This window comes from Macaca nemestrina, chromosome 18, assembly GCF_043159975.1.
Source record: "Macaca nemestrina isolate mMacNem1 chromosome 18, mMacNem.hap1, whole genome shotgun sequence".
Lineage (NCBI taxonomy): Eukaryota > Metazoa > Chordata > Mammalia > Primates > Cercopithecidae > Macaca > Macaca nemestrina.
Window position 1 is genome coordinate 979,124 of NC_092142.1, and position 26,699 is coordinate 1,005,822.

The 26,699-nt window shown below is 65.0% G+C and overlaps 3 protein-coding genes across 7 annotated transcripts; all 3 read left to right on the forward strand.

Annotated features, from left to right (window-relative positions):
- Nucleotides 1-2,160: 2,160 nt before the first annotated feature.
- LOC105485911 (proline rich 35) lies at nt 2,161-7,794 on the forward strand. Of its 2 annotated transcripts, none has more exons than XM_011748523.2 (3): nt 2,161-2,409; nt 4,899-6,019; nt 6,364-7,794. In XM_011748523.2, the coding sequence occupies exons 2-3, from the start codon at nt 4,938-4,940 to the stop codon at nt 6,995-6,997; spliced, it is 1,716 nt and encodes a 571-aa protein (XP_011746825.1). In that variant the 5' UTR covers nt 2,161-2,409; nt 4,899-4,937; the 3' UTR covers nt 6,998-7,794. The 2 variants fall into 2 exon arrangements, with proteins under 2 accessions (XP_011746825.1, XP_011746826.1); XM_011748524.2 differs by lacking the exon at nt 2,161-2,409 and adding an exon at nt 2,613-2,801.
- Nucleotides 7,795-8,792: 998 nt separating this feature from the next.
- Nucleotides 8,793-10,652, forward strand: LOC105485909 (NHL repeat containing 4). Of its 2 annotated transcripts, none has more exons than XM_011748518.2 (2): nt 8,793-8,980; nt 9,363-10,652. In XM_011748518.2, the coding sequence occupies exon 2, from the start codon at nt 9,940-9,942 to the stop codon at nt 10,309-10,311; it is 372 nt and encodes a 123-aa protein (XP_011746820.1). In that variant the 5' UTR covers nt 8,793-8,980; nt 9,363-9,939; the 3' UTR covers nt 10,312-10,652. The 2 variants fall into 2 exon arrangements, with proteins under 2 accessions (XP_011746820.1, XP_011746819.1); XM_011748517.2 differs by having other exon boundaries at nt 9,388-10,652.
- A 148-nt stretch (nt 10,653-10,800) lies between these two features.
- Nucleotides 10,801-25,101, forward strand: LOC105485910 (phosphatidylinositol glycan anchor biosynthesis class Q). Of its 3 annotated transcripts, none has more exons than XM_011748520.3 (11): nt 10,801-10,883; nt 15,223-15,920; nt 17,011-17,142; nt 17,309-17,429; nt 19,843-19,969; nt 20,151-20,304; nt 20,468-20,579; nt 21,214-21,294; nt 21,904-22,018; nt 23,461-23,522; nt 24,090-25,101. In XM_011748520.3, exons 2-11 carry the CDS (start codon nt 15,232-15,234, stop codon nt 24,240-24,242), a joined length of 1,746 nt encoding a protein of 581 aa, XP_011746822.2. In that variant the 5' UTR covers nt 10,801-10,883; nt 15,223-15,231; the 3' UTR covers nt 24,243-25,101. The 3 variants fall into 3 exon arrangements, with proteins under 3 accessions (XP_011746822.2, XP_011746821.2, XP_011746823.2); XM_011748519.3 differs by lacking the exon at nt 10,801-10,883 and adding an exon at nt 11,845-12,001; XM_011748521.3 differs by lacking the exon at nt 10,801-10,883 and adding an exon at nt 13,308-13,384.
- Nucleotides 25,102-26,699: the final 1,598 nt, after the last annotated feature.

Consider the following 26,699-nt stretch of genomic DNA (forward strand, 5'->3'; position numbering starts at 1 on the left):
GGGCTCCTCATCCTCGCTGCCAGAGCCCTTCCGGGAGGCCAGAAACACGTCCAAGTTGTGCCCCTGGGCTCCTCTGGGGGCTGCCCCTCTTCTCTTCTCATGCAAACTTCTGCAAAGGCAATCGGTGGTGAGGGGTGGGGAGCTCCTTCACAGCCTTGTTCCGCCTCTGGGGCTCCTTGGCCCCCTGAGCTTCACTGGCTTTATTTCCTGCATGCTGAGATCTAGATGCCCCAAGACCAGGGCTCCCTGGTCCCTCTTTTCCTTTCCCCAGACGATGACCAGAGCCTCCGGCCAGTTGGTCTCCTGTGCTGTCAGCTGTGGCCTCTTCCAGACCTTCAGAGGGGTCAGTTTTGGGCTGGCCGGTGAGGGACTACCGGTGTCATGGTGACCTTGGACCCTAGTCTCCTGGGGCAGTGCTCGGCTGAACATGTCCAGAGTAGGGTCTATGTATGGAAGCAGCCGGCCTCCTGGCCCCCGCTCTCCACGGGGCTGCTGGCGTGACGGCAGTCCAAGCTGTCTCCCGGCCCGGAGCTGCCTGCACGGTCAGCTGGTCAGCTGGGCCAGGCCAGGCGGGCAGAGAGAAGGCTGGCATGCTCTGCCATCCACAGCACCCCTCCCAGTCCCCTGCCCCACCCCAGGGACTTCCCTCAGACGGGTGTGGGTGGCTGTGTCAGGAAGGTGGCATGGAGGCAGGAGGGAGACAGAGCCCCATGCCCACCCCAGAACCAGGGACTGCTTTTCATGGACCCTGGGTGTGCTCCACCAGGGAGCTCTGCCAGCAGCCGGGTCAGGACCACAGGGAGATGCTGCTGGGCTCTCTTCTCAGCCCCATTCGAGGGGTGACAACCAGAAGTCCCGTGGGGTCCTCCCTTCTTCCCCAAGGCACCCCTGAACCCGACCTGAGCTGGGGACAGCCCCGGAGCCCGCAGTTGAGCCTGCAGGAAGCCCCAGGTCCTGGGGAGCCATGTGGGCCGGGCTCCCTGTGCTGCCTCAGAGCCAACGGGGAGTAGCACACGCCTCTCTGGCTGGAGACCCCCAGACGGCCGCCCATCACATGTGTCGGGTTTAGGACGTCTCTCCTGAGTGAAGGCAGGGGCTCTGCCCCAGCCATGCCTGTGTCCGCGTCTGGGAGGGAGCAGGCCGGTCAGGTGAATCTCCCCTAGGACCCAGCTGAGCAGTGGGGCTCCAAGCCTTTACGTTCTGGCAGCTCAGGGAGCTGCTTGGAACTTGGTGCAGCCGGGGAGGTGGGGCTGGGAGCAGCCCTGGCCAGGAGGACATTGGGGAAAGGGCTTCATGGTGTGGCTGGGGGTCCAGGCCCCTCCCCGGCCCTGCTTCTCACCTCCACCGCCCCAGGTCCTCTCAGGAGGGGACTCCCGTGGGGAGAGGGTCTTTCAAACAGCAGGGAAGTGCGTGGCCTGGTGGGGCAGCCCTGAGGCACCTCCCAGCGGAGCCGGGAGTGAGGGTTGGAGGGGTCCGCATCCAGGAAGGGGGAGGGTGCCTGGAGACCAGCCCCAGGTGGAGGCCATCAGCCGGCAGGGCGGGGTGCGAGGGGCCGGTCCAGGCAGCCTCCTGTTTGGAGGAAGAGAGAACGGAGGGCAGGGCTCGCCCCGGGAGGGCAAGGAAAGGAGCCCGGCTCCGCTGGCTCAGTCCGCGGTCCCCCTGTCCTGGGGCTCAGCCCCCCGGAGCCCTGCCTTGGGTGGGCCTGCGGCTGTCAGGGGCCAGAGCCCTGACGGATGAGCGCTGGCGGCCCCTCTCCCGCGCCCCGTGCCGCTGACACCCGTCACGCCGCGGCGGGGACCCGGGAGACCTGGCGGCCTCTGCGCACCCCCGCGGCAGCCTGCGGGCGACGGGGGCGGGAGGTGCCGGGCGCCCCTGACTCGGCCGCATACCTGCGCTGCAGTCCGCTCTCCGGGCACTGCCTCCCGGGTTCCGGCCGCTCCACCGCGCACCCAGAGAGCTGAGCCGGTCCCGGCGCACGAGGCCGGTGAGGGCGCACGAGGGGGCGGCGGGGGGCGCGCGGGAGGAGGGGGCGCGGGGCTCGGGCCGGGGGCTGCTCCTTCCCTCCCGCCGGGAGCGCGGTCGGAGGTCGCAGCGCCCCCCGGAGCCCGGAGCCCAGGCGCACGCGCGCCCGCCTCTGCCGCCAACTTCGGGAGGTGCGAGCGGCGTCGGGGGGACGCGGGCGGCGGCGGAGGCTGCGGGAGTCGCTGCCGCTCGAGGGACCGTGGGCTCGGGGGTCCGGCGCCCGGCGCCGGGCCTCAGTTTCCTCCGCGGGAGCCGCATCCCACCCTCAGAGCCCCAGCGCGTCCGCGTGGTCCGAGTCGGGGCCGGCGCGGGGCGGGGAGGGGCGGGAAGTTAGCGCCCCACGCGCGGCCTCACAGACTTGGCGGCTCCGCTCCCGGCCGGGCGCAGGTAGGAGCGGCGGGAGCCGCGGGGGCGGCAAGTTGGGGCGTCGCGGGGCCGACTGGACGCGGGGCGCGGGGGCGGCGGGTGGCCAGGCGTGGGGGGGGCGCGAGGGGCGGCCGGGTCCCCCCCACTCTCCTCTAGGCGTCCAGGAGCAGCGCGAGGGGAGGGAGGGCCGCCCTCAGGTGCCAGGCGGGGAGGGCAGGGGCCGGGTCTGGGGTCTGGGGCAGGAGCCTGACCTTGCGCTCTCCGTACCCGCCTGTGTGGGGAGCCCCGCGTTCCCAGGGGGTAGCGGGATCTGCGGATGGCCGGTCAGGGTCCCCGGCTGCTGGGTGCCCCCTCTTGCCCTGGGGGGGTATCTGTGCCCTCCATGCCACTGGTTCTCGCCCAGACAGGGAAAGGTGAGTGGGGCTGGGTGTCGGGGCCTGGCACAGGGCTGCTGGCTGCCCGGAGAGCAATTGCCGGGTCCGCCTGGGACGAGCGTGTGAGTGCGTGTGCCTTTGTGTGTGCGTGTGGCTGCTGTCCGGGGGTGTCCTCTGCTCTGTGTACACACACCAGGTGGGTGCCAGGCATCCTCCGGGTCCCCATGGGGTCAGCAGCTGCTGAGACAGCCCCTTGGACAAGCCCCTGACCCAGGAGCCCCCAGTCCCCGCTGGGAGGTGGGGTGGGTTGTGGCATCAGTCGGCACAGCTGTGTGGCTCCCAGGGCTGGGTGATCGATGGCCCGGCACAGCCGCCTCTGTCGCCGGAGCGCCCACACCCATTTGTCATCCACATGGGGTGGGGGGGCGGCGGGCAGGGAGAAGGGGCCGCCTCTGCACCCACCACCCGGTCCAGGCCGGGTCTGCAGTCCCTCAGGGAGCCCCAGGCCCTCTCCTCGCCCAGCCCCTGCCTCCTGACCCCCACCCTGTCTCAGCCACAAACCAGCTGGTCAGCCTCTGCCTGCTCCCGCAGCCCGTGACCCCCTGCAGGGCCCCAATCCTTTGGACGAGTGGACCTCTCCAGCCCTGTTGATCGTCCCCCCAACGGTACCAACACAGTGTTTTGCGGGCAGCAGACAGCACTGCCCCAGCCCTACCCTGTTCAACCTACCGGCCATGCATGACCATGGGTGTGACTCCCAGCCATGTCTGCGTGTGTCCTGGGGAGTCGGTGTGTAGGGCCTGTGTGAATTCGTGAGTGCTGTGTTGCAGTGGTTTGGAAAGCCCCCGACACCTGGGTGTGCAGTGAGTGTGTTACCACAGACAAGCAGCCATGTCAGTCGTGATGGGGTGTGATGTGTGTGCAGCCAGGGTCCCGCACTTGGTGGCAGGCTCTGTTCTGAGCTCAGGAGGTGGCTTCTCTGGGTGCTGGGTGAGGGCTCCGTGTGAGCCTGTGGGCTGTGCACCCCACACAGGCGCGTGCTGGGGCGGTGGACAGCCCAGGTGGTGGCCCAGATGGAGTGTGGCGTGCATACCAGCGCCTTGCGGGGCGTGGGGAGGAGCGGGTCTTGGCTGAGTGTGGCCGCTGCAGGCTCGGCCACTGACCTGCCTGAAGCCACCCAGATGGAGCTGGGCTGAGCAGGTGGCTGAGCCATGGGGCCATGCTGGGACGTCCACTCCCCACAGCCTGGCCTGGCCCCACATGAGACCGACCCCCTCAGAGACTCCCAGTGCCCACCTGACGCCCTGCTGGAGCAGGCTGTGTGCGCGCGTGCAGACACACACACGCACGCACACATGCACACACGCACACACATGCACGCATGCACACACGCACACACGCACACGCATACACATGCACACATATGCGCACATGCACACGCACACCGGCATGCACATGTGCGCAGACGCACACACATGCACACACGCACGCACATGTGTGCACATGCACGCACACATGTGCACACGCAGCATCATCCCACACAGGCCCTTCTGTTGGTGTCTCGTCTCAGTGCCTTTTCCTCGGCTTTGAACAGGGGCAGGCAGATCGGCAGGGGCCAGCGTTGCTGGAGGGAATGAGACCAGGAGGCTGACGTCTACCCGGAGTGAGCCCTGGTCACGCTGATTCTTTTAGCCACTCACATGCTGTGGGGAGATGGGTGTGGGCTGAATTATCCTAGAAATTGGCCAGCCTCAGAGGTGGGATTTGTGTAGGGTCAACCGATAAAATAAAGGATGCCTAGTTAAAATCGAATTTCCGATAAGCAATGAACACCTTTTTGGTGTGCCTTTCCAATATTGCCCAGGCGTCACTTAGCACTCAGAAATGACGTGCTGCTGATCGGAGTGAGATGCAGCTTGGGGGCCTGGACTTTTGTTTTTTTTTGGTGCCCTGCACTTTGCTGCCACCCTCAAGTGTGTGTGGGGAGGAGCCAAAGGATGGGGCTGGGGGTGGTGCAGGGCGGAGGGGGGACAGGGCACCCAGGCTCCTGTCCCTGGAGCCGGGGGAGCCCTGGATGGAGAGCAGTGGGGAGTTAGTCAGAGGCAGGCTTGGCACTGACTGTGGCCCCATCTACAGGTGGCCATGGTGCCCAGCCCTGCCCCATAGCAGTCTGCCATGTCACGGGAGGCAGGCTTATGCCGCGTAGGCACAGGGGCGAGGGCACGGTCTCGGAAGCCCAAGAAGCCACACTACATCCCGCGGCCCTGGGGCAAACCCTACAACTACAAATGCTTCCAGTGCCCCTTCACCTGCCTGGAGAAGTCGCACCTCTACAACCACATGAAGTACAGCCTCTGCAAGGACTCCCTGTCGCTGCTGCTGGACTCCCCGGACTGGGCATGCCGCCGCGGCTCCGCCACACCCAGGCCCCGTGCACCCACCCCAGACCGTCCTGAGGAGCCCGACCCCGGCAGGCAACCCCAGGGAGCGCAGCCCTTGGATGCTGTCCCCACGCCTGACCTCGTGGTCGCTGATGTCCGCTCCCTGCACCGTGGCGGAGGCCCCAAGCCCAGGGCCGAGGGGTCCCCAGGGCCACCACTCCCTGTGGCTAGGGCCACCCGGAAGGGTCCCGGCCCCAGTGGGCTCCTGCCTGAGTCGTGGAAGCTGGGGATGGGAGGGGGCCCAAGGGGCGTGGCTGCAGGGGATGTGGCCTCAGCGGGCCCTGAGGGCAGCGTCCCCTGCTATCCCCCGCCTGCCCCAGGGGAGTTCCCTGAGGCCCAGAGCCTCCACCTGTCTCTGCTGGGCGTCAACTACCCGCTCAGCCCAGGCCTCTGCTCCTTCTTGGGGCCCTCACTGGCCGCTGCGGCCCACGTACCCTTCCTGGCCTCAGCCAGCCCCCTGCTGCCTCCGGCTGCGGCCTTCCCAGCTGCGCAGCCCCCTCAGCGCCCCACCCTGGGCCCCCGCCTGTACTACCCACTGCTTCTGGAGCACACTCTGGGGTTGCCAGCAGGCAAAGCTGCCCTTGCCAAGGCCCCTGTCTCCCCCAAGAGCACCCCTGGGACTCTAGTTCCTGGTCTGCTGAAGGTGCCAGTTCCAGGGCTGGGGCCATGGCCCCGAGTCACCCCCAGGGACCCAGGGCAGGAGGGGGAGCTGGAGCGGGCAGCCCAGAGTGACCCCAGGAAGAGGCTGTCCCTGGGAAGCAGGCTGGAGCTCCCGAAGGCACCCCCCAGCCTGACGAGGTTCTGTTCCCGGAGCAGGTGGGCGTCTTGGGCTCCCGGTTCCTGGGGTGGATGGAGGGGCTGGGTGGCTGGGCATGGAGGCTGGGCATGGCGGCTGGGTGGCTGGGCATGGTGGCTGGGTGGCTGGGCCTGGCGGCTAGGCATGGTGGCTGGGGTCTGTTCTGAGCTCAGTCACTGGGAAAGTGTGCTCCAGGCCACAGAGGGGAACTGAGACCCGAGAACCAGCGTGGGGGTTCTCGGGGTCTCCAGGAGAGCCCAGGCTCTAGGCTGGGGCCGCAGGGCAGAGGCCATGAGGGGAGAGGGGCTGGGGCCGGAGGCGCCGTGGGAGCAGTGTGGCCTCCTGACCGGCTCCCACCCCACAGCCTGCCCACCAGCCCCTCTGTGACGCTGTGGCCTGAGGACAGGGAGCCAGGCGGCCCTGAAACCCCCGGCCCCGAGGGCCCCCTCCCACAGCAGCCACGGGGCCCAGTGCCAGGAAGCCCAGAGCATGTGGGTGAAGACCTGACCCGGGCCCTCGGTGACTACGCCAGGGTGGAACGGCGCCTGGGGCAGCTGGGGCCTGCGGGGGGCCTGGCCCCAAGACCCCTGCGGGAGCAGTTGGGCAAGATCCGCCTGGAGCTGCTCACCATCCACCGGGCACTGGAGCGGGCCGCGAGGCCACCCGACGCACCCCTCGACCTGTCTGTGAAACGTGCGCCTGCCAAGGGGCCCCAGGCTCTTGGAGAGGCGTGGGGGCAGCCCGAGCTGAGTCCCATGTTGACCAGGGGTACCCCCGAGCCACCCAGCATGCTGGGCCCTGCAGCGCCCCAACCCTTCTCCGGCCACACCACAAAGTGTGAGGCCGACTCCAGCGTCCCACCCCCGGGGCTCCCCCTCCCGGCCTCAGATGACCCTGTCATTCCTGGCAGTGGCTGGGGCACCTGTGTTACCACAGGGAGTTCCCAGACCCCTGAGGCTGTCTGTGGTCTGCAGAGCCCCCGGGGCGCCGAGGTCTGACCAGCAGTGCCTGAGGTCCGACCGTCTCTGCCCACAGTGTGCCAGCCCCTCTCCTGCAGCCCCGACCCCTCACCTGCCCCAGCCCTGTGGGCGCCGAGGTCTGACCAGCAGTGCCTGAGGTCCGACCGTCTCTGCCCGCAGTGTGCCGGCCCCTGTCCTGCAGCCCCCGCCCCTCACCTGTCCCAGCCCCATGGCCAAGGCCTGGGACCTGCCCCACCCCCGCATGCATGTGGATAGACCCCCACGGGCCGTGGCCAACGCTTTTCCCTGGGGCCACACAGGGATATGGGAGGTCACAGTTATTTATTGATCACAATTGTGGACATTAAAACGGAAAATTGTGTTCACACACACCATCTGGGCCTCCTTCCTTTGGGGTCCTAGTGTAGCCGACTGGACAGCCCCTTAAGGAAGTGTCCTGGCCTGGGAGTCCTGGGTGGGCAGTAGTCCTCCCGGGCCTCTGTCTTCAGACTCGGCCCTCTACTGTGGGCTGGGCTTTCCCTGCGGGGCTGGGGTCTGGGGGTGGGCGGGATGTCAGTGTCAGGAGCTGAGCAAGGAAAGGCATGTGATCTGGGCTGCTTGGGGTGATCTGGCCTATGTCGGGGGTGGGCACGGACCCCTGAGCATCCTCTCGCCTCTGAATTCAGCAAGGCAGCACTAATGTCAGCTCTCCAGCGGTTAAACGGTGGCCCCGAGGCTGTGTGGCTAGAGGCTGCTCACCCAGCATGGGCTCTGCTGGCCCCTGCCAGCCCCTGCAGCCGAGATAGGTATCGGCCTTCACGGCTCACTGCCTCCCTCCCGGCATGGCCTGGCTTGGCCCTCCCACGGGCAGGGGATGGGCAGGCAGGGAGGGGTGCCCGGGACCCCCACAGCAAATCACTTCTCTCCTGGGGGAGCTGGCTAAACCCTCCACGCCCACCCTGGAATGGGCCCTGGAGCCCACGCTGACCCCCCAGGAGGAGAAGCAGTTCCTGCTTGCACCTAGTTCCCTGAGCTGGGCTGGGCCAGCCGGGCTGCAGCCAGTCCAAGCAGGCTGGTAGTGGGCCCCATTAACTACTGAGGAGATAGCATCAGCCCCGACCCTGCCTCAGGGCAGCCAGAGCTGGGGTGTTGCCTTGCCAGGGAGATAGCATCGGCACCCACCGCCTTGGGGCAGCCAGAGCTGGGGTGCTGCCTGGCCAGGCGCGGAGTGCTGTGGGGACAGGTCCCAGCTGGGCCCCTCTGCCCAGAGGCTTCTTGGAGGGGCTGCAGGGGGCCCTAGGCAGCCAGGAGGTGTTAAGTCCCGACTCTGAGGGAGACTCCCTATCCTCAGCCCCGCACCCCACATGTTCACCATACCCCATATGCCCACCCCACCCCCCATGTCCACCGCACCCCCCATGTCCACCGCACCCCCCATGTCCACTGCACCCCACATGTCCACTGCACCCCAGTTTATCACCCCCACTGGGCAGACAGGTGAGCATGGCCTTGCTGGGGGCAACAGCACCCGTCTCCCAGGTGTGGAGACACGCACGACCTTCTTCGCTGTCAGGACAGGCCTCGTGGAGGGTGCCTCAGCCAGCAGGTCACCCACCCTGGTCCAGACCCAAGGACCCTGCTTGGAGGTGGTGGCCTGGGGCTGCCTTGCCACTCGGAGTAATGAACTTGCTGGTTGTGGGGGGACCGTGGGGGACCCCCTGAAGGGGGGTGGGCTGCATGGCATCCGGCCGTGCAGGGGACGTGGGAATAGTGTCCAGGCAGAGGGCACAGCCTGCAACGAGGTGCAGAGGCAGGAACGCCGCAGCATGGGGAGTCCTCAGGAGACTTGATTTTTCTTTCATAGAAGCTTCCGGGCCGAGGCCTGAGACTGCGCTCTCTCTCCTCCACCCGGTCCAGCTGCGTCCCTGCCAGTGGCTCCTCCCACTTCCTCCGTTCTAGTTTCCAACAACAGAGGCTGCAGCCACCCAGCCCCGAGGCAGGGCCCAGCGAGACTGGCCCCAGGTAAGGGACCCCTTCCCGGGCCTCTTGGTGGGGCAGGTGGAGGCCCTCGGGACAGACTGCCTCGCCCCAAGGGGTCAGAAGTCTCCCTCACCGAGGGGCTCAGGTAGAAGGGCTATGTGTGGGTGACCCCCAGGTAGAAAGGGGTTCCGTAGGCAGATGGATTTGAGAAATGCTGCTTATCTGTCTGATGCCCGTGAGCGCAGCTGGGGCTCAGGGGAAAACCCACAGCGAGCTCCATGGGTCATGTGTCTCCCAGACTCGAGTTCCAGGCACCTAGACACTAGGTGGCCACTGGGCTTAGGGGTCAGGCAGACCCTCGGGACCTGGAGGACCCAGCCTCATAGGAGGGCACTGGAGGAGTGACTGCCATTCCCACACACAGTGGGGCTTTATTCTCTGTCTTGCAGCCCCAAACGTGATCCAGCTGCAGAGAAGCTGAGACGGTGATTACGACTGACTGGACTCCGGCCTCCGGCTGTCTGCACCTCACGCTGGACCTGCCTAGAGACTCCACTGGCTCCCGGCAGCCCCAGCTGCTTGGGCGGATCCGGGTGCCCGCAGGGGCTGCAGGAGGGCCCCGGGGCCTGCACTGCTCCCGCGATGGCCTGCTCTTCCTCACGGCCGGAGCTGCACCCTGTGTCCATGTGCTGGATCTGGAGGGACGCCCCGTCTGCCTCCTGCCCTGCTGCACTCCGGGGACCGGGGCCTTCGTTCCAGAGGATGTGGCTGTGACAGCGTCAGGGCTTGTGGTGGTCAGCGATCCCATCCACGGGGCTGTCCATGCCCTCCAGCACACAGCCCAGGACCCCGGAGGCCGCTGGGTGACCGTGGGCACCTTCCTGTCTCCCCGAGGGCTGGCTGTGGATGCCCTCAGCCGCCTCCTGGTGACAGACTACTTGCCCGGGGCTGTGCACAGCTTCACGTTGAGCCCTGCTTGGGAGCCCCTGGCCCCAGCCTCCATGCTGGGTCTGGAGGGCCCCTGCTGGGTGGGCCCGGGGCCTGATGGGGGCCTTGCTGTGAGTGAGGAGTTTGGGGATGTGAGGCTGTTTGGCAGTGCCCACCAGCCCCTGGGCTCCCTGGGGGGCTGGACGGGGCACACTTTCGGCTGCCCAGCAGGCATCTGCTCCAACTCAGAGGGCAACATTATTGTAGCAGACGAGCAGAGGCGCCAAGTGACCCTGTTTCCCCGGGCTGGGCCACCCATCTGCCTGGTGTCGGAGGGGCTTGGGCAGCCCTTGGGAGTGGCCTGTGCACCCCAGGGCCAGCTCCTGGTGGCTGATGCCAAGGACAACTCCATCAAGGTGTACCAGGGCCTCAAGGAGCTGGCCTGACCTGAGGCTGGGTTGGAGCAGGCCTCCTGTGCCTGAGGCCAGCTCCAAGGCCCTTGGATCACCGTGGGAGGAGTCCTCGGGGTAGGTGGAGCCTCCAGACTATGGGCATTGCCTGCCTGATGCCAGCACCCCCTGGGCTGGGCCCTGGGCTGGGCTCGAGTTCTCCTGTTGGTGAGGCTCCGGATCTCAGGGGCAGCCCAGAGTCAGTGCCTCCCAGGCTGCCCCTGCCAGGCCTGCAGCCTCCCCTGCCGGGGCCGCTCTCTGCTGTCCCCATTCAGTGCCCTGGGCCCTGCATTCATGCCCCCCACGCCCACTCAGACCCTATGCCTGGACTTTGGGGCTGGCAGCTGAAGCCCTGAGATCCTGGGCCAGCTGCTGGCACACAGCTAGGCAGGCTCTCCTGCCAGGTGCCCACGCCCAGGCCTCCCAATCAGAGGCAGACAGGCAGGGAGGGTGTGGCTGGGCTGGGCTGGGTGGGGTGGCCTGGGGCAGGGGTGTAGACCCGAAGTGTCCCCAACCTCAGAGCGACCTAGAGTCCTGAGTCTCCAGTAGCTTCTTTGGGCCTGGCAGAGGTAAGGGGAAGGTAACCCTGGAGTGTCTGGAGGCCAATGGCTGGCTGAACCCCAGATGCCTTTTCTTCCACGTCCCCATGAATGAAAGCTGTCTGGGCCTTCATTCTGCAAATAGGGACAAACAGCTCTGTGCTTATGGTGCAGCTGTGCTGGTAGGGCCTGGGGGAGCCTTCCTACAAGGAGAGACTCCTGCTGCTTTAGAAAACTGAGAAAAAACAGGGGTCTAACCCTCTCCTCCCATTTTACAAGTGGGGCAATGAGGCATGAAAGGAGAGGCGTCTGGGTTACCCCGTGGGTCTGGGTCCAGGGAAGGGCCTGTATGGGGGAGGGAGCTGGGAGGGGATGGTGTCTGGCCCTACCCCTGTGGGGTGGGGAGGTGGGGCTCCCCTGTATCACAGAACACCACCCATGAAAGGTCCCTCATATGTCTGGGTCCTGTGGGTGGGGGATTAACTGGGCGATATAGTTGGGTGCTCAATAAACATAGTTGCTGCTGAGGTCTGGGCTGGGGTCTTGTTCCCGGGATCGGGAGGCGCTGGACGCCTGTGTGTTCCCTCCTGACGATCGCTGGCGGCAGCCTCTGGGCTGGTCCTACCAGGGTTCAAACTTCCCGGCACCACTGGCCTTGGGGATCTGGGGGCGGCCCCTCTGCAGACAGCAGGGTGAGGGGGGCGGGACCGGGCTGGGGCCGGGGCCCTCCGGGAATCCCGCAGGGCCTGAGGACCTGTTCACCTGGCGAGGCTGGGAGCAAGGCGGGGTCCGGGTTCCACGAAGGCCAGGTCCAGTCGGTTTCTCAGGCGAGGAAACCGAGCTGACGGAGGGTTGGCAGCCCGGAGGGAGGGTTGGCAGCCCGGAGGCTGGCTCGGGAGGTCTGGGCCTGGGGGCTGGGCGGGCACGCTGCGCCGCGGAACGCTCGGGCCGGGCGGGCAGGCGGGCAGCCCGGGCGCCTTTGGGGGCCGGACCGTCGCGCGGCAACGCGCGGAGCCGGCGGAAGTGGGGCTCGGGTCCCGCGGCTGGGCTGGAGGCACCGAACGCCGTCGTCTGCCCGGGCCCGCCCAACCGGGCTCCCAACCCCATCCGGACCCTGCCGCCCGAGTGCGCGGCCCCGGGAGCACCCGGTGAGCAGGGGGGGGTGGGCGGCGCGCGGCGGGATCTCGGGCAGCGCCGCTGCGTCTCCGGGCCCGGGCTGGGGGCCCCGCACTCCCGCCCGCGGCGCCGCTGGTTCTTCCTCCGGGAAGTGGGGCCGCCCCTGGGCCCGCGCCCTCCGACCCGCGCCCACCTGGGCCCCTGTGGACTCTGTGCAAGGGCGGTCGGTGGCCCGGGCCTGGCTGTGGGCCCTTCGCAGTTGTCCCGGGTTGCAGGAAAGGGCAAAAAACGGAATCAGAGGCTCTTCCCAAATGAGAGGGGAAAGCCTGCTTGAGGAAGGGCAAGGTTTTGTTTGTTTTTTGATTTTTTTTTTTTTTTTGAGACGGGGTCTCACCATGTTGCCCAGGCTGAACTCGTGTTTATTTTTCATTATTTACGTATTTATTTTGAGAGGGAGTCTCGCCCTGTCACCCAGGCTGCAGTGCAATGGCATGATCTCGGCTCACTGCAACCTCCGCCTCCCGGGTTCAAGCGATTCTCCTGCCTCAGCCTCCCGAGTAGCTGAGACTACAGGCGCCCGCCAGCACGCCCGGTCAATTTTTGTGTTTTTAGTGGAGACGGGGTTTCACCCCCAGTCTAGGCTGGTCTTGAGCTCCTGACCTCAAGTGATCCGCCCACCTCGGCCTCCCAAAGTGCTGGGATTACAGGCGTGAGCCACCGCGCCCGGTTGGTGTTTATTTTTCAAACAAGGTGCTGGGAAACGCAAATTCTCCGGAGCTCTTGTGGAGCGGTGGCAGGGAGGGGCGGCTCAGCCAGAGATGGCCCTGGCCCGTCCTCACTGGCAGGGGTCCCACCGAGCCCTCATTCACGGGACAAGAGGGAAGTCTTACTGCTTTATGTGGTCGACCTCCCTATCTGCCTGGTCTGGGAATGGCCTCACAAGAGCACTCGGGCTCGTTCTTAGCAGAGGAAGCTCTTGTGGCTAGCCTGGCGCGGGTGTGTGTGTGTGTGTGTGTGTGTGATTTTTCCCCTCAGTCTTTAAAGATGCTCACGTTGCCGGTGTTTCTGCCGCTTTCTCCCGTCCCGCACCTCCTCTGCTATCGATCGCTTCTCTTTCATCTTCCTCTGGCTGTGTGATCGCAGCAGCCTCTAGTGCAGGCTTCTTTGTGCCGCCGACCGTCCCGGAGGCTGAGGTGGGAGTGTGACGGGCGTTTGCCCCATGGCACGTTGAGTTCTGTCTCACTACCCGACAGATAAGAACAGCTTCTGCCCTCCCATCTCCTTCAGTAGACACAAGGCGCTGCTTTTTTTTTTTTTTTTTTTTTTTTTAGGTAAACTTTGTAGATGAAGCACAAGGAATACACACAAAGAAAGCCCACAGATCCTGAGCACACAGCTCGGTGAATTTACCCAAAGTGAGCCCACTGCAGAACCAGCTCCCCCCAGAACGTCTGTTTACTGTTAGACCAATTGTGTTTCTTTTCCGACAATCTCTGTGGGCGGTTTTCCTTAGTCCCTGTGAAAGCTCTTCCCCAGCAGGGCGTGATGAGTCCCTGGGCTGAGCTGGGTGGTCCGCCTATGGTGGTCACACAGCCAGATGCACTGGGCCCCTCACAGGCAGAATTGCTCTGGCCCTGTCACGGTGTCCTTGGTGCCCCACCTCAGCTGGCCTCCAGGCGTCCACCCCCCGCCTGCCCTCTCTGGCCACTGAGGAAATGGGCATTTGTGGAGTTCTACGCCCGACCCAGAAGGGCTCTTTCCAGTTAGAACCCATGGCCTTGAGTGGTGGGACCCTCCAGCCCCGGTGCGGGCTGCCTGCATGGGAGGAGAGCAGCTGCACCAGGGACTTCTTAAGCCCCAGGCATTTCTGTGTGAGGCCTCTTCCAGAGCCCCTCCAAGCTTCGGGGGAGGACTTCCAGGTCACACCACCCCGAGGTGTGCGTCCCACTGTGTTCCCTCCTCCCTAAGGGCGTGGCGGGCTCTGGAACCTCCAGGCGTCCCGTTCTGTTCCCTTGTCCCTAAGGGTGTGGTGGGCACTGGGACCTCCAGACCCAGGCTCAGGCCAAGCTATGTCCTTCCCTCGAGTGTGGGCTCCATCCTGGGGGGTATCTGCTCAGGGTGGCTGCTCCACTCTTTGTGCAGGCGAGATGGGGCTTTCTGTGTCTGAGGAAGGCGAGCGGCCCAGCCAGCCGGCCAGCAGTGCTCCCACCGCTAGGGGGTCCTCCTGCCCTGTGGGACCCTGCCGGGGAGGGCAGCAGTGGAGGAGGAGGAAGCCCCAGCTGGCTGTGTGGCTCGGCAGGGACCTGTGAGAAAGGGGGAGGAGAGGCCCAGGGCCTGGGAACTGCAGGGGCTTGGGTGGCTTCCTACTCAGAGGCCACCTTGGAAGGCTGGCGTCCCTCAGCCTCAGAGTGCAGGACGCGGTTCCTCCACCTCTCCAGTACCTGTGAGCCTCTCTCTCCCCGTTTCTAGGCACCCACAAGGTTGGAGAAATACATTCTGGAGAGAAATATGCCCTGGGGTGGCTGTGGGGATGTCCGGGAGAGGCAGGCACTGCCCGGGTGCCACCGTGGGCGGGGGTCAGAGTGGAGGCTGAAACCCCGTGTGCCCTGAGCCTGCTCCCTGAGCAATGAGGCAGGTCCTTCCTGCCCCCAGGGAGGGGCTTGTGAGAGGCAGGGACCTGGGGGGTCGCCCACCGTGTGCACGAGGGTAGTTTCGGCAACCCAGCAGCACTTCATTTTAAATTTTCATCTTTATTCTTGTTTAGTATGTGAATCGTGGTTTGTCACGGTTTCAATTGGCGTGACCTTGCTAATGAGATTGTATAGCTCTCCATGTGCTACACCTTTAAGAACATCTCTCTGATCAGGTTTCTTAAAAACAAAAATAAGAAGCCTGGAGTTCGGTTCGGCCCCACACCCCGTCAGGTGGTGCTGAGGAGACTGTGCCCTGGTGCCGGCACGTCTGGAAATAGTAGGGCAGGCCTGGTGGCTGCATGTGCGTGGCTGCCTCGTGCGGGTTGGGGTGAGGGCCTGGGGTGGAGGTGGGGACAGCGCTCCAGCTGCCCCTTGGAACAGCATGGCCCATGTGAGGTGGCAGCCAAGGGGCCCTATGGCCTCCACCACCGAACTCGAAGCTGAGGTGCCCCGACCTGTGGCCCTGTGGCTGCACCTGTCAGCCCGTCTGTGCCACATCCCGCAGCCCACGGTGGGGGGCAGCAGCAGCTCTGAGCCGAGCCTCTCATCTTCTCTTCCAGCCTCCCAGCATGGTGCTCAAGGCCTTCTTCCCCACGTGCTGCGTCTCGGTGGACAGCGGCCTGCTGGTGGGAAGGTGGGTTCCAGAGCACAGCAGCGCCGTGGTCCTGGCGGTCCTGCACTTTCCCTTCATCCCCATCCAGGTCAAGCAGCTCCTGGCTCAGGTGCGGCAGGCCAGCCAGGTGGGCGTGGCCGTGCTGGGTACCTGGTGCCACTGCCGGCAGGAGCCCGAGGAGAGCCTGGGCCGCTTCCTGGAGGGCCTGGGTGCTGTCTTCCCCCATGAGCCCTGGCTGCAGCTGTGCCGGGAGAGAGGCGGCACGTTCTGGAGCTGCGAGGTCACCCACCGGCAAGCGCCCACTGCCCCCAGTGCCCCTGGTGAGGACCAGGTCATGCTCATCTTCTATGACCAGCGCCAGGTGCTGCTGTCACAGCTACACCCGCCCACCGTCCTGCCCGACCGCCAGGCTGGAGCCACCCCTGCCAGCACGGGGGGCCTGGCTGTGGTCTTTGACACAGTGGCACGCAGTGAGGTCCTCTTCCGCAGCGACCGCTTCCATGAGGGCCCCGTGCGGCTGAGCCACTGGCAGTCGGAGGGCGTGGAGGCCAGCATCCTCGTGGAGCTGGCCAGGCGAGCCTCGGGACCCGTCTGTCTGCTGCTGGCCAGCCTGCTGTCACTGGTCTCAGCCGTTGGTGCCTGCCGGTAGGTGTCCCGGGACAGGGAGGTGGCAAAGAGGGGCGCCCCGTGAGTGCTGGCCTGTCCCTCTGTCTGTAGTGGGCACAGAGGCCCAGATGGGCTCTTCCTGGGCCCAGGCCCCCTCCCCACTTCCTGCAGCCGGGCTTTGGCCCCATCCTACCCTCCCAACCCTCGCCTCTCAGAGGGTGTCCCTCACCCCTGGGGTAGAGCCAGGTCTCCGGGCAGCCTCAGGGATTGCCAGGGGCCCTCCCAGTAGGTATAGAGGGTGAACCTCAGTGGCTCAGGTCCCTGAAAGAGAAATCACATGGTGAGCACAGATGCGACTGCTGCCACCGGGGGGCACTCCTGAGGGCGCACGGGCCCGCTGGCCTGAGCCCAGCCCGTGCCCCCAGCAGGCCTCTGGGCACTGCAGTGCTCATGGGCTGTGGGGGTGTCATCCACTTGCTGGCCCCGTGTGCCTGGGGGAGTGGTCTACAGGCCCTGCTGTTCTCCACACTCACAGGTGCTGCTGGCCAGGGGTCAGTCTAAGCCCAAGGGCCCTGGGGGGCATGGGGGTGGCCCTGAGCTGTGACTGAGAACAGAGGGCCCCCTTCCACAGGAGACCTCATGTGCCTGGCGGAGGCACCGCGTGGGGAGCAGCTGGGGGTCACCCTCAGTTGCCCCCTGCCTTAGATCTGGGGGTCCCTACTCTGGAAGCCTGGGGTGCTCTTCCTTGTGAGAAGCCCAGTCAGCCCAGGAGACCCCTGCCCAGGCTTCTGGGCCCCATCGGCGGGGCGAGGCCCTGGGCCCGTGGGAGTTGCTGTTGGCTCGCAGGTGCTGCCTTGGCAACAGCTCTGGGAGCATGTGGTGACCACAGGGTCACTGACCCAGGGTCAGCACCTGTGAGGAGGCCAGGTTCTGTGTTAGTCGTGTGCACTGTGAGGTGGGTGCTGTGAGCACTGCCCACCACCACGTGGGCCACCGAGGGCCCCTCCCACCTGCCCCTATCCCGCTGAGCTTAGGAGTGTGGCCTGGGTGTTTGTGGTCCCCTGCACAGTGGGAACGGTGGGAGCAGGATCTGGACAGGGGCACGTCACTCCTCTCTGCTCCCACACAGAGTGTTCAGGCTCTGGCCCCTGTCCTTCCTCGGGAGCAAGCTCTCCACGTGTGAACAGCTCCGGCACCGGCTGGAGCACCTCACACTCATCTTCAGTACGCGGAAGGTGGAGAACTCTGCCCAGCTGATGAGGTGTGGGCCTGCCCTGGTCTCCTCTGCAGGGTTGGGTGTGTGCCCTCTGGTCCCTTCCCCATCCCCCTCCGCACCACGCTGACCCCTCCGGCCAGGCAGGCCTCCTCCTGCGGCCCCAGGCTGTGCTGGCCACCCTCATGCCGGCTGGGCCGGACCTCCCTTCCAGGAAGGCCAACACAGTGGCCTCCGTGCTGCTGGACGTGGCCCTGGGCCTCACGCTACTGTCCTGGCTCCACGGGAGAAGCCGCATTGGGCATCTGGCCGACGCCCTCGTTCCTGTGGCTGACGTGAGTGGACTGGGGTGGAGCCTGGTGTCCTGGGTGGGCATGGGGACCCTTCCTGGGGCAGCAGAGCCTTCCCGGACCAGAGCCACCCCCACCCCAAAGCCAGCTCTACCTTCTCCATGCTCTGGAGACATGGCCCTCCCCGGGACCAGGAGCAGGAACTCCAGGGGCACTGGGACCTGGGCAGGGCAGGCCTTGCAGGCACGCCCCCCCTTTCCTTCTGAAGGGGCCGTGTGCAGGAGCCACTGGGCTGAGGCTCTGGGGAGCCCGCCTCTCCCTGTGGGCCCAGCGTCGTGGTGTCTCCCTTGTGGCCCCTACCTGAGGTCAGCGCTGCTCTCCTGTTTCTCTGGGGCCCTCTGCAAAGCCAGGTCATGAAACCTTCCCTGTCCAGGGCTGTCCGTGTGCAGCCCGGCTGGGACTTCCTGCCCTGCCCCTGTGTTGATTCTGTAACTCCTGTGCTGAGAGCCAGGGGCACAGCTTGTCTCCCATCTCCCACCTTCCCTGCATGGTCTGTGCCCATTTCCAGCTGGGTGCAGCCCCCATCTCTGCAGACCTAATGTATTTCCATGCTGCCTCTGGGCCTTCAGCTTCTCTGTCTTCCTCCCTCAGCACCAAAGCCCCGTCTCTTCCATTAGGAGCTTGTCTTCCTGACAGGGGTGGTCCCTGGCTCTTTGGCCCACCCTTGGACCTCTGTGGAGGCCTCCTTGAGGCCTGGCTGGGTGGGTCTTGTGTGGGCTGCAGGTGTGCACTGGGCCTGCTTGTGGCCAGGCCAGGCCTCTGGGGGCAGCAGTAGGCACGTCTGTCTGCCATGGGCTGCGGAGGTGCAGGGAGGCCCAACCCAGAAGGAAGGAGGGGCAGGGCTTGGGAAGGGGCTTGGCGACTTTGCCTGTGGTCGTCCGCACCCGCCTCTGGCCTTCCTTGTCCTAGACCTCTCTTTTGCAAAAGTGCTCAGAAATATAAATAATTAATTTAAAAATGAAAGTCTCTTCCTGCTGCCAAGCTCTTATCCTTTAAATATTAAATAAGTTTTATTTATAAAGAACGTTCTTTTCTCCTTTTTTTTTTTTTTTTTTTTTTGAGACGGAGTCTCGCTGTGTCGCCCAGGCTGGAGTGCAGTGGCCGGATCTCAGCTCACTGCAAGCTCTGCCTCCCGGGTTTTTACGCCATTCTCCGGCCTCAGCCTCCCGAGTAGCTGGGACTACAGGCGCCCGTCACCTCGCCCAGCTAATTTTTTGTATTTTTAGTAGAGACGGGGTTTCACCGTGTTAGCCAGGATGGTCTCGATCTCCTGACCTCGTGATCCGCCCATCTCGGCCTCCCAAAGTGCTGGGATTACAGGCTTGAGCCACCGCGCCCGGCCTTTTTTTTTTTTTTGAGACAGAGTCTCGCTCTGTCGCCCAGGCTGGAGTGCAGTGGCCGGATCTCAGCTCACTGCAAGCTCTGCCTCCCGGGTTTTTACGCCATTCTCCGGCCTCAGCCTCCCGAGTAGCTGGGACTACAGGCGCCCGCCACCTCGCCCAGCTAATTTTTTGTATTTTTAGTAGAGACGGGGTTTCACCGTGTTAGCCAGGATGGTCTCGATCTCCTGACCTCGTGATCCACCCGCCTCGGCCTCCCAAAATGCTGGGATTACAGGCGTGAGCCACCGCGCCCAGCCCCTCTTTTCTCCTTCTTGCCAGTCCTGCTGCGGCTGAGGCCTTGGCCCAGGCTTCGAAGGGGCCTGTGCAGTGGCCAAGTGGGGGCCGAGGTGTCACTGTCTCCTTGGTGGGGAGGCTTAGGCTCCCTTGGGGTCTGCCCCCGGGGGCCACCACAGCTTCTGGATGCTGGGTTTCTTCCTGGGCGGCCAAGACCCTCCTTCCCTGTTTGCTCTTGGGGGTGCCTGTGCCCTCAACTTGACGTCATCCTCCCTTTGGGGACCTGCCCTCCTGCCTTGTTGCTGTGACCCTAATGGACTTTGCACTGTGTCGCTTATCTGTGGCCATCCCGGGCAGCCCAAGCCTCCGTGATGGGGTCTCTGGAAGGGACTGTGTCTGCTGTGGGCGCCCCCTGCAAGGCTGGAGCTGAGTCAGGGTCTGCCAGGCCTCGGCGTGTCCACGTGTTTGGGGCTGAGGGCTCTGGTGGGTCCCGTGGCCCAGGTAGTGAGAGGGGAGGAAGATGGTGGAGGTGGGTGCAGGCAGGGGGCCGCGTGCCTGGCCATGTCACCCAGGCCGGCGGAGAGCGCCTCCGGACCAGCCTCCTCAGACCCCAGTCCCGGAGCCATCTGTGAAGGGGAGCCCGTGTGCTGTCCACGCTAGGATGCAGCGGCCCCTGGCGGAGGGAAGGCTGACCAGGGTGGGGGCCCGTCATGAAAGAGCCTGGGGAGATGCAGGTGCTGAGCCTGGCAGCCCCTGCCCCAGCGTGGCCTGTGTCCCTGCAGCACGTGGCCGAGGAGCTCCAGCACCTGCTGCAGTGGCTGATGGGCGCTCCCGCCGGGCTCAAGATGAACCGTGCACTGGACCAGGTGCTGGGCCGCTTCTTCCTCTACCACATCCACCTGTGGATCAGTGAGTGCAGGGAAGTCGGGGGCCCCAGGGACCCTGGAGCTTGCTGAAGAGGGTAGGGACCCAGCCACACCCCGCCCCCTGCACCCCCAACTCTGCTTCCTGCGTCCTGTGTGTGTGAGGCTTGTGCTGGGCCGAGGGCTGGGGTCTGAGCACCTCCTGAGGGCCAACCCCACCCTGCCAGGCTACATCCACCTCATGTCCCCCTTCGTCGAGCACATCCTGTGGCACGTGGGCCTCTCGGCCTGCCTGGGCCTCACGGTGGCCCTGTCCCTGCTCTCGGATATCATCGCCCTCCTCACCTTCCACATCTACTGCTTCTACGTCTATGGCGCCAGGTGGGCGAGGGCTTCCCTTCCCCACCGCCCCCGGGAGGTGCAGAGGCTCCGGCTGGGCGTTGGAGAAGGGCGGGGCGGGCGAGTGGGGGGGGCCGGGGCGGGGGCGGGGGCGGGGTGAGTGGGGCTGGGGGCGGGCCGGGCCTGACAGCACTGTGTCCTGTAGGCTGTACTGCCTGAAGATCCACGGTCTGTCCTCGCTCTGGCGTCTGTTCCGGGGGAAGAAGTGGAACGTTCTGCGCCAGCGCGTGGACTCCTGTTCCTATGACCTGGACCAGGTATGAGGCAGGGTTCCTGGCTGGAGGGTTGACTGCCCCCCGCCTGCGTCCACCGGGCCAGCGCGGCTACTTGGGCACCACAAGGGGGCAGCCTGCTCCGTCCTGCAGCTCAGGCCCGCACAGGCCCTGGGAATAGGTGCCGAGTCTGCGGTGTGGGCTGTACGTGGGGCTCTGAAGCGGTGCAGAGCTTCCCTGGGCCACAAAGAAAAGACAGACACACGGCCCTGAAGGTGATGCTGGCACAGGGCCTAGAGGTGCCCTGGGTCAGAGACTGGGGTGACCCAGGTACAGGCCCTAGTGGTGCCCAGACTTAAGAGGCTGGCTCTGGCTGTCCCATCTGCTGCTCACGCCTGACAGCCCCTGGATGCTGCCATCCAGAGTGTGTTCTTGGTGACTGTGGCCACACACCCTCTTGGTCTGGCCCCCACCTGTCTCCCCTGCGAGTCCCCCAGTCCATGGGGTGAGTGGACACAGCCCTCCTGCTACTGGGACTGCTGCTGAGCAGGCTGTCCCGAGTTCCCTCAGGAAGCCGCAGAGTCCCGACGGCAGCTCCGGGATGGGGGAGGGCGCAGCGCTGGGCCGTCCCTGGGCGCGGGGTCCTGCTGATGTCCGGCGTGCCGGCCCCTCCCCACAGCTGTTCATCGGGACTCTGCTCTTCACCATCCTGCTCTTCCTCCTGCCAACCACGGCCCTGTACTACCTGGTGTTCACCCTGGTGAGCTGAGCACCCCCAGGCCTGGGCACTGGCTGTGGCCACTGGGCCTGGCTGCAGTGCTCTGCGTGGTTCCTGCCAGCACTGCCTGGGAGCTGTCAGCTGTGGGGCGGGCTGTCTCCTGCTGCAGGCCACGTGGGTGGCCTTTCAGGACCCTTGGGCAGTGTGTGCTGGGCCCTGGAGCAGGCAGGGACCTAGCCTGGTCGGGAAGACCCCTCACTGGCCTGGAACACACAGCTGGGGGCTTGGTGGGAGGACCCACGGCAGGTGGGCACACAGGACGCCTTCCCTGGTGCCTGCACTGGGGCAGACAGTGGGAGGTGAGCAGAACCACCTCCAGCACCTGGCTGATCCCCAAGCCTCGATCCCCTCTGCGTGTAAGGCTGTGGGGAGGCACCTCTGACCTGGTGGGAGGGCCGACTGCTCCACCTCCAGCTTTGCTCCAGGGCAAGGCCCAATGGCAGGCTCTGTGCCCTGCTCAGGGTGTGGTCCCTGCTCTCCCCAGGGCCCTGCAGCCTCTGGGCACCCTTCATCATGGCCCAGGATGGGGTCGGGCTGCTCTGCCCCCAGGCACGCCTGGCCAGGCCGGTCCTAAGCGCTCCTCTGCCACAGCTCCGGCTCCTGGTGGTCGCTGTGCAGGGCCTGATCCATCTGCTCGTGGACCTCATCAACTCCCTGCCGCTGTACTCACTGGGTCTTCGGCTCTGCCGGCCCTACAGGCTGGCGGGTAGGTGCTGCGGACTGGACAGCTGTCCCCGGGCGGGTGGAGGGGAACCACACCTGTGGGCCCTGCAGAAGCAAGGACAGCACAGGCCGCTGTGCCTCCGGCCTGGAAGCCGTGGTAGACATGAGCAAGTGGGCAGGGAGGACAGGGCCTCCCAGTCCCAGAGGTCTGCAGGACCAGCTGCCTCCAGGAGGTGGAGAGAGACTCATCTGCCGGCGCAGGTTCAGACACCGGGCGATCCGAGGCCACAGGCCTTTGTTCTTCTGCCTTGGGATTTTCTGGGCTTGGGAGCCTGAACTGCAGGCCAGGGGTGTGGTGGGTCCTGAGTCGGCCAATCCCAGCAAACTTAGAGGCACTAAGAGCCAGCAAGGCGGCCATCATCCAGCAAGTACCCTGTCCGCTCTGCCGGAAACCCCTGTCCACTCAGCAGCACAGCCTGCGCCTGTCCCTCACTGGGCTCTTCCCTGCTTGCCGGACACTTGGCTTCTTTCAGTGGAGCTCTGCAGGAGGCGTTTTTTTTTTTTTTTTTTTTTGAGATGGAGTCTCGTTCTGTCGCCCAGGCTGGAGTGCAATAGTGTAATCTCGGCTCACCGCAACCTCCACCTCCTGGGTTCAAGCGATTCTCCTGCCTCAGCCTCCCAAGTAGCTGGGATTACAGGCGTGTGCCACCACACCCGGCTAATTTTTTCTTTTTTTTTTTTTTTTTTTTTTTTGAGACGGAGTCTAGTTCTGTCGCCCAGGCTGGAGTGCAGTGGCGCGATCTCGGCTCACTGCAAGCTCCACCTCCCGGGTTCACGTCATTCTCCTGCCTCAGCCTCCCGAGTAGCTGGGACTACAGGCGCCCATCACCACGCCCGGCTAATTTTTTTTTTTTTTTTTAGTAGAGACGGGGTTTCACTGTGATCTCGATCTCCTGACCTCGTGATCCGCCCGCCTCGGCCTCCCAAAGTGCTGGGATTACAGGCGTGAGCCACCGCGCCCGGCCTATTTTTTTTATTTTAGTAGAGATGGGGGTTTCATCATTTTGGCCAGGCTGGTCTCAAACTCCTGACCTCGTGATCCTCCCATCTCAACCTCCCAAGTAGCTGGGATTACAGGCACAAGCTATCACACCTGACTAATTTTTGTATTTTTAGTACAGATGGGGTTTCACCATGTTGGCCAACCTGGTCCCCAACTCCTGACCTCGTGATCCCCCTCCCCGGCCTCCTAAAATGCTGGGATTCCAGGCATGAGCCACTGCGCCTGGCTGCAGGAGGCTTTGATGCTGCCCTGGCAGCGAGATCCAGGAGTTGGGGTGGGGAAGGGGCAGGGAGAGCCTCGTGGGTGGCCACGGCCAGCAGCACCTGGGTGCCCCTCAGAGAGGAAGGTACCTCCAGCCTCTGCCCATGCGTGGAGCTGGCCCCCACACGTCCTCCCTCGTAAGCCCCTTGCTATTCTTGCAGCTGGTGTGAAGTTCCGTGTCCTGCAGCATGAGGCCGGCAGGCCCCTCCGCCTCCTGATGCAGGTGAGGCCCCCTGTGGCCAGGACGTCCTATGCTGCTGCCCCTGTTCTGGAACAGTGGGGTCAGCTGGGTGTAGTGTCTGGATGGCACATGCTAGCCTGCGATGAGGCACAGGGAGGGTCCAGTGGAGCTGAGGGGCAAGGCCCACCCGGGAATACCCCCCTTTACCCGCAGGGCCTGAGGACACTGGTGTCCTGTGGATGGGGCCCATTCTGCCCTGTGTCAGAGGCGCCCTTGGCTGGCTGGGGCTGCCCTGGGTCCCACAGGGCTCAAGTTCTGGGTGGAGTAGAACCGACTGAGTGAGTCCTGGAGTGGGGTGTGTGTCCCTGCAGCACGGCCCCTCAGAGTTGGGCAGCCCCGAGGGGAGATGCAGCTCCTGCCTCCCCACAGCGCTCCCTTCTGGCTGCAGGCTCACCTGCCTCCCTGGGAACTGGGACCGGCTTGTCCCACAGGCGAGGGAACGTCTGGGACGGTGCTGGCCCTGCCCCACAACTGCCCGCCCCCGCCCTCTCTCTGCAGATGGGGTTGGAGCTCAGACCACCCCGCTGACCGCCGCCCTTGTCCTTCCAGATAAACCCACTGCCCTACAGCCGCGTGATGCACACCTACCGTCTCCCCAGCTGTGGCTGCCACCCCAAGGACTCCTGGGGTGCCCTGTGCCGCAAGCTGTTCTTTGGGGAGCTCATCTACCCCTGGAGGCAGAGAGGGGACAAGCAGGACTGAGGGAGCCGGCCGCCGGCTCGCCCAGAACCACTGCACAGCCACGGCCAGCCCTCTGCCAGGGTGGTGCCAGCTCAGCTGGCGCGCGGCCCGTGCTTTGTGGACGCTGCTGTATGCTCCCAAACACGGCAGGCCCTGCTATCACACCTTGGGCTTGGAGGTCATTGGGGGTGAGCAGATGTGGGGGTGGCCAGCCCACCTGGCCGCGCTCCATCACTGGCACTGCCTGCCTTGAGACCCGCTTCCCGCCTGCTGCAGTCACCACGGTGGCGAGCACAGCAGCCCCAGGTGTGCAGAGCACTGCCCCATGCCCACCCTGCGTACCCAGGTCCAGAGGGCCCGGGCCCTGACTCCCTGAACCACACGGGGTTTATTTGCTGATGTTCCCTGGAGAGGTCGCTTTGTGAAGGAGCTGTCAGCAGGCCGTGGGCATTGCCAGGCTGCTGTGGGGGTGGGAGCAGCCTTAGTGTCAAGGGCCTGCCCACTGACCCAGCCATACCTCTCCGTGAGTGGTGCCCCTGCAGCAACAGGCCCTTGGGCCAAATCTCCTGTCTCCCATCGTGGGCCTCCCAGGGAAGGCGGAAGCCCTGCTGTGCAGACACGTCTGTGGGCCACGGGTGTGAGCAGCCTGGGAGGGGCTGTGGCACTGAAGCCAAAAGTGCCTGCCAGACAGCACGGCCTGGGTGCGGGGTTCCCTTCAGGAGGGGAGGCTGCAGGTGCCGGCTGGTGAGGGGATGACGCGCTGTGGGCGGGAGGAGGCAGCGTCCGTCTCAGCAGCACCAGGACCACTCCGGACTCCCTGGCGACCCAGCACTGGGGAAGCCGTCAGCTGCTGTGCAATAAAACCTGCCCCGTGTTTGGAGCGCAGGCTCCGCCCCGGGTCCACGTGCACCACGAGTCCAGGGAAGCTCCAGGGTGGGGATGCGGACGCTACCCGAGGGATTTGGGCTGCCTCACGTGGGCCTGCCCTGCGGAGTCGACGCCAGTTTCCTGCTCGAGGCCCTGACGACGGCTGATGGGACGAGCTCGCAAGTCCTGGGTCCCAGAGGACCTTGGTGTAGGCGGGTGAACCCGGGCCCCCCCACCCTGGGGTCATGGCCTTGCCCTGACATAGATGGCGCAGGGGTGTAGGCCTCCAGGGGCGGGGCGGGGCGAGCAGCTCCAGCTCTGGGTCTGTGGAGTCCATGCGGGGTGGGGCCCTCATGGGTCCTGGCCCAGTAGAGCCTGCAGCTGCCACATCTGCTAAGAAGGTCTCCGTTGCCTGCAGTGCAGGGGCCCACCTGGCAGGCCCCACAGCCCATTCCCGGCCCGAAGTGTACAGGCCTCCATCCAACCTGGACTTCCAGGCAACCAGAGGCTGGACTCAGAGGCACTCGGAGCCCACCAACCCTCTACCTGTGTCCCCCGCCTCCCCCCAGCTGCCCACCTGGCCCAACACCCCTCCCATCTGTATCCCCCCCCACTCCCCCTCCAGCTGCTTACCCTGTCCCTACCAGCTGCCCACCTGGCCTGTCACCCCTCCCACCTGTGTCCCCCCCCACTCCCCCTCCAGCTGCTTACCCTGTCCCTACCAGCTGCCCACCTGGCCTGTCACCCCTCCCACCTGTGTCCCCTATACCCCATAGCTGCCCACCTCACCCCCCACCCTCCCTTTACCCCACTCCCCCTCCAGCTGCCTATTGAGTCCACCAACACCCCCAACCTGTACCTCCCACTCCCCGCAAGCTGCCCACTGGACCACCACCCCTCCTAGGGCTCCCGATAGGTGAGGGTCTTGACGCTCAGCCACTGCTCTGTGACGGCCATGTCATGGGTCATGTCTGGCAGCGGTCGCCCCCTCTGCTGGGCACTGGGCTGACTGCCTACCCTGAGGGCCAGCCAGGTTTGGCACCAGAGCTGACCAAGGGAACACCATCACCCCAGCCACTCGAAGCCACCGAGAGGTGCCGCCTGCACCTCCAGGCTCTGTCTGTTCTCGCTGTACAGCCCCTGCCTGGAGACAGCCTACACCTGTGGGGCGCCCCTCATCCCTCCACCAGGGCTCTGGCCACCCCTGCCTCACTGACCCAGACAGGACAATGGGCTGGAGCTTTTCCAAGGCCTGCCCAGGACCATTTATGGACCCTCAGGACACCCTGAGAAGCAGACACCTTCCCTTTCAGAGCTGGGGCCGCCCACAGAGAAGGGTCTCACCAGTACTTCACAGATTCAGACTTACAGAAATGCTGTGAGAGTAACACAGGGTGCTTCCAGCACCCCTCACCTATATGCCCCCATGACCTTGTGCTGTGTGTACGTTTTCACATTTTGTCTTTTTTTTTTTTGAGTCAGGGTCTCACTCTACTGTCCAGGCTGGAGTGCAGCCTCAACCTCCCTGGGCTCCAGTGATTCTCCCACCTCAGCCTCCCGAGTATCTGGGATTACAGGCACCCACCACCACGCCTGGCTCGTTTTTGTGTT

What these genes read in the sequence shown, in the direction of transcription:
- LOC105485910 (XM_011748520.3), top strand. Translation starts at nt 15,232, where the DNA reads ATGGTGCTCAAGGCCTTCTTCCCCACGTGCTGCGTCTCGGTGGACAGC. An exon ending in CCCTCGTTCCTGTGGCTGAC is followed by an intron (nt 17,430 to 19,842) that starts GTGAGTGGACTG and finishes GTGTCCCTGCAG; the next exon opens with CACGTGGCCGAGGAGCTCCA. An exon ending in GTTCCTATGACCTGGACCAG is followed by an intron (nt 20,580 to 21,213) that starts GTATGAGGCAGG and finishes CCCTCCCCACAG; the next exon opens with CTGTTCATCGGGACTCTGCT.
- LOC105485909 (XM_011748518.2), top strand. Translation starts at nt 9,940, where the DNA reads ATGCTGGGTCTGGAGGGCCCCTGCTGGGTGGGCCCGGGGCCTGATGGG.
- LOC105485911 (XM_011748523.2), top strand. Translation starts at nt 4,938, where the DNA reads ATGTCACGGGAGGCAGGCTTATGCCGCGTAGGCACAGGGGCGAGGGCA. An exon ending in AGGTTCTGTTCCCGGAGCAG is followed by an intron (nt 6,020 to 6,363) that starts GTGGGCGTCTTG and finishes CCCACCCCACAG; the next exon opens with CCTGCCCACCAGCCCCTCTG.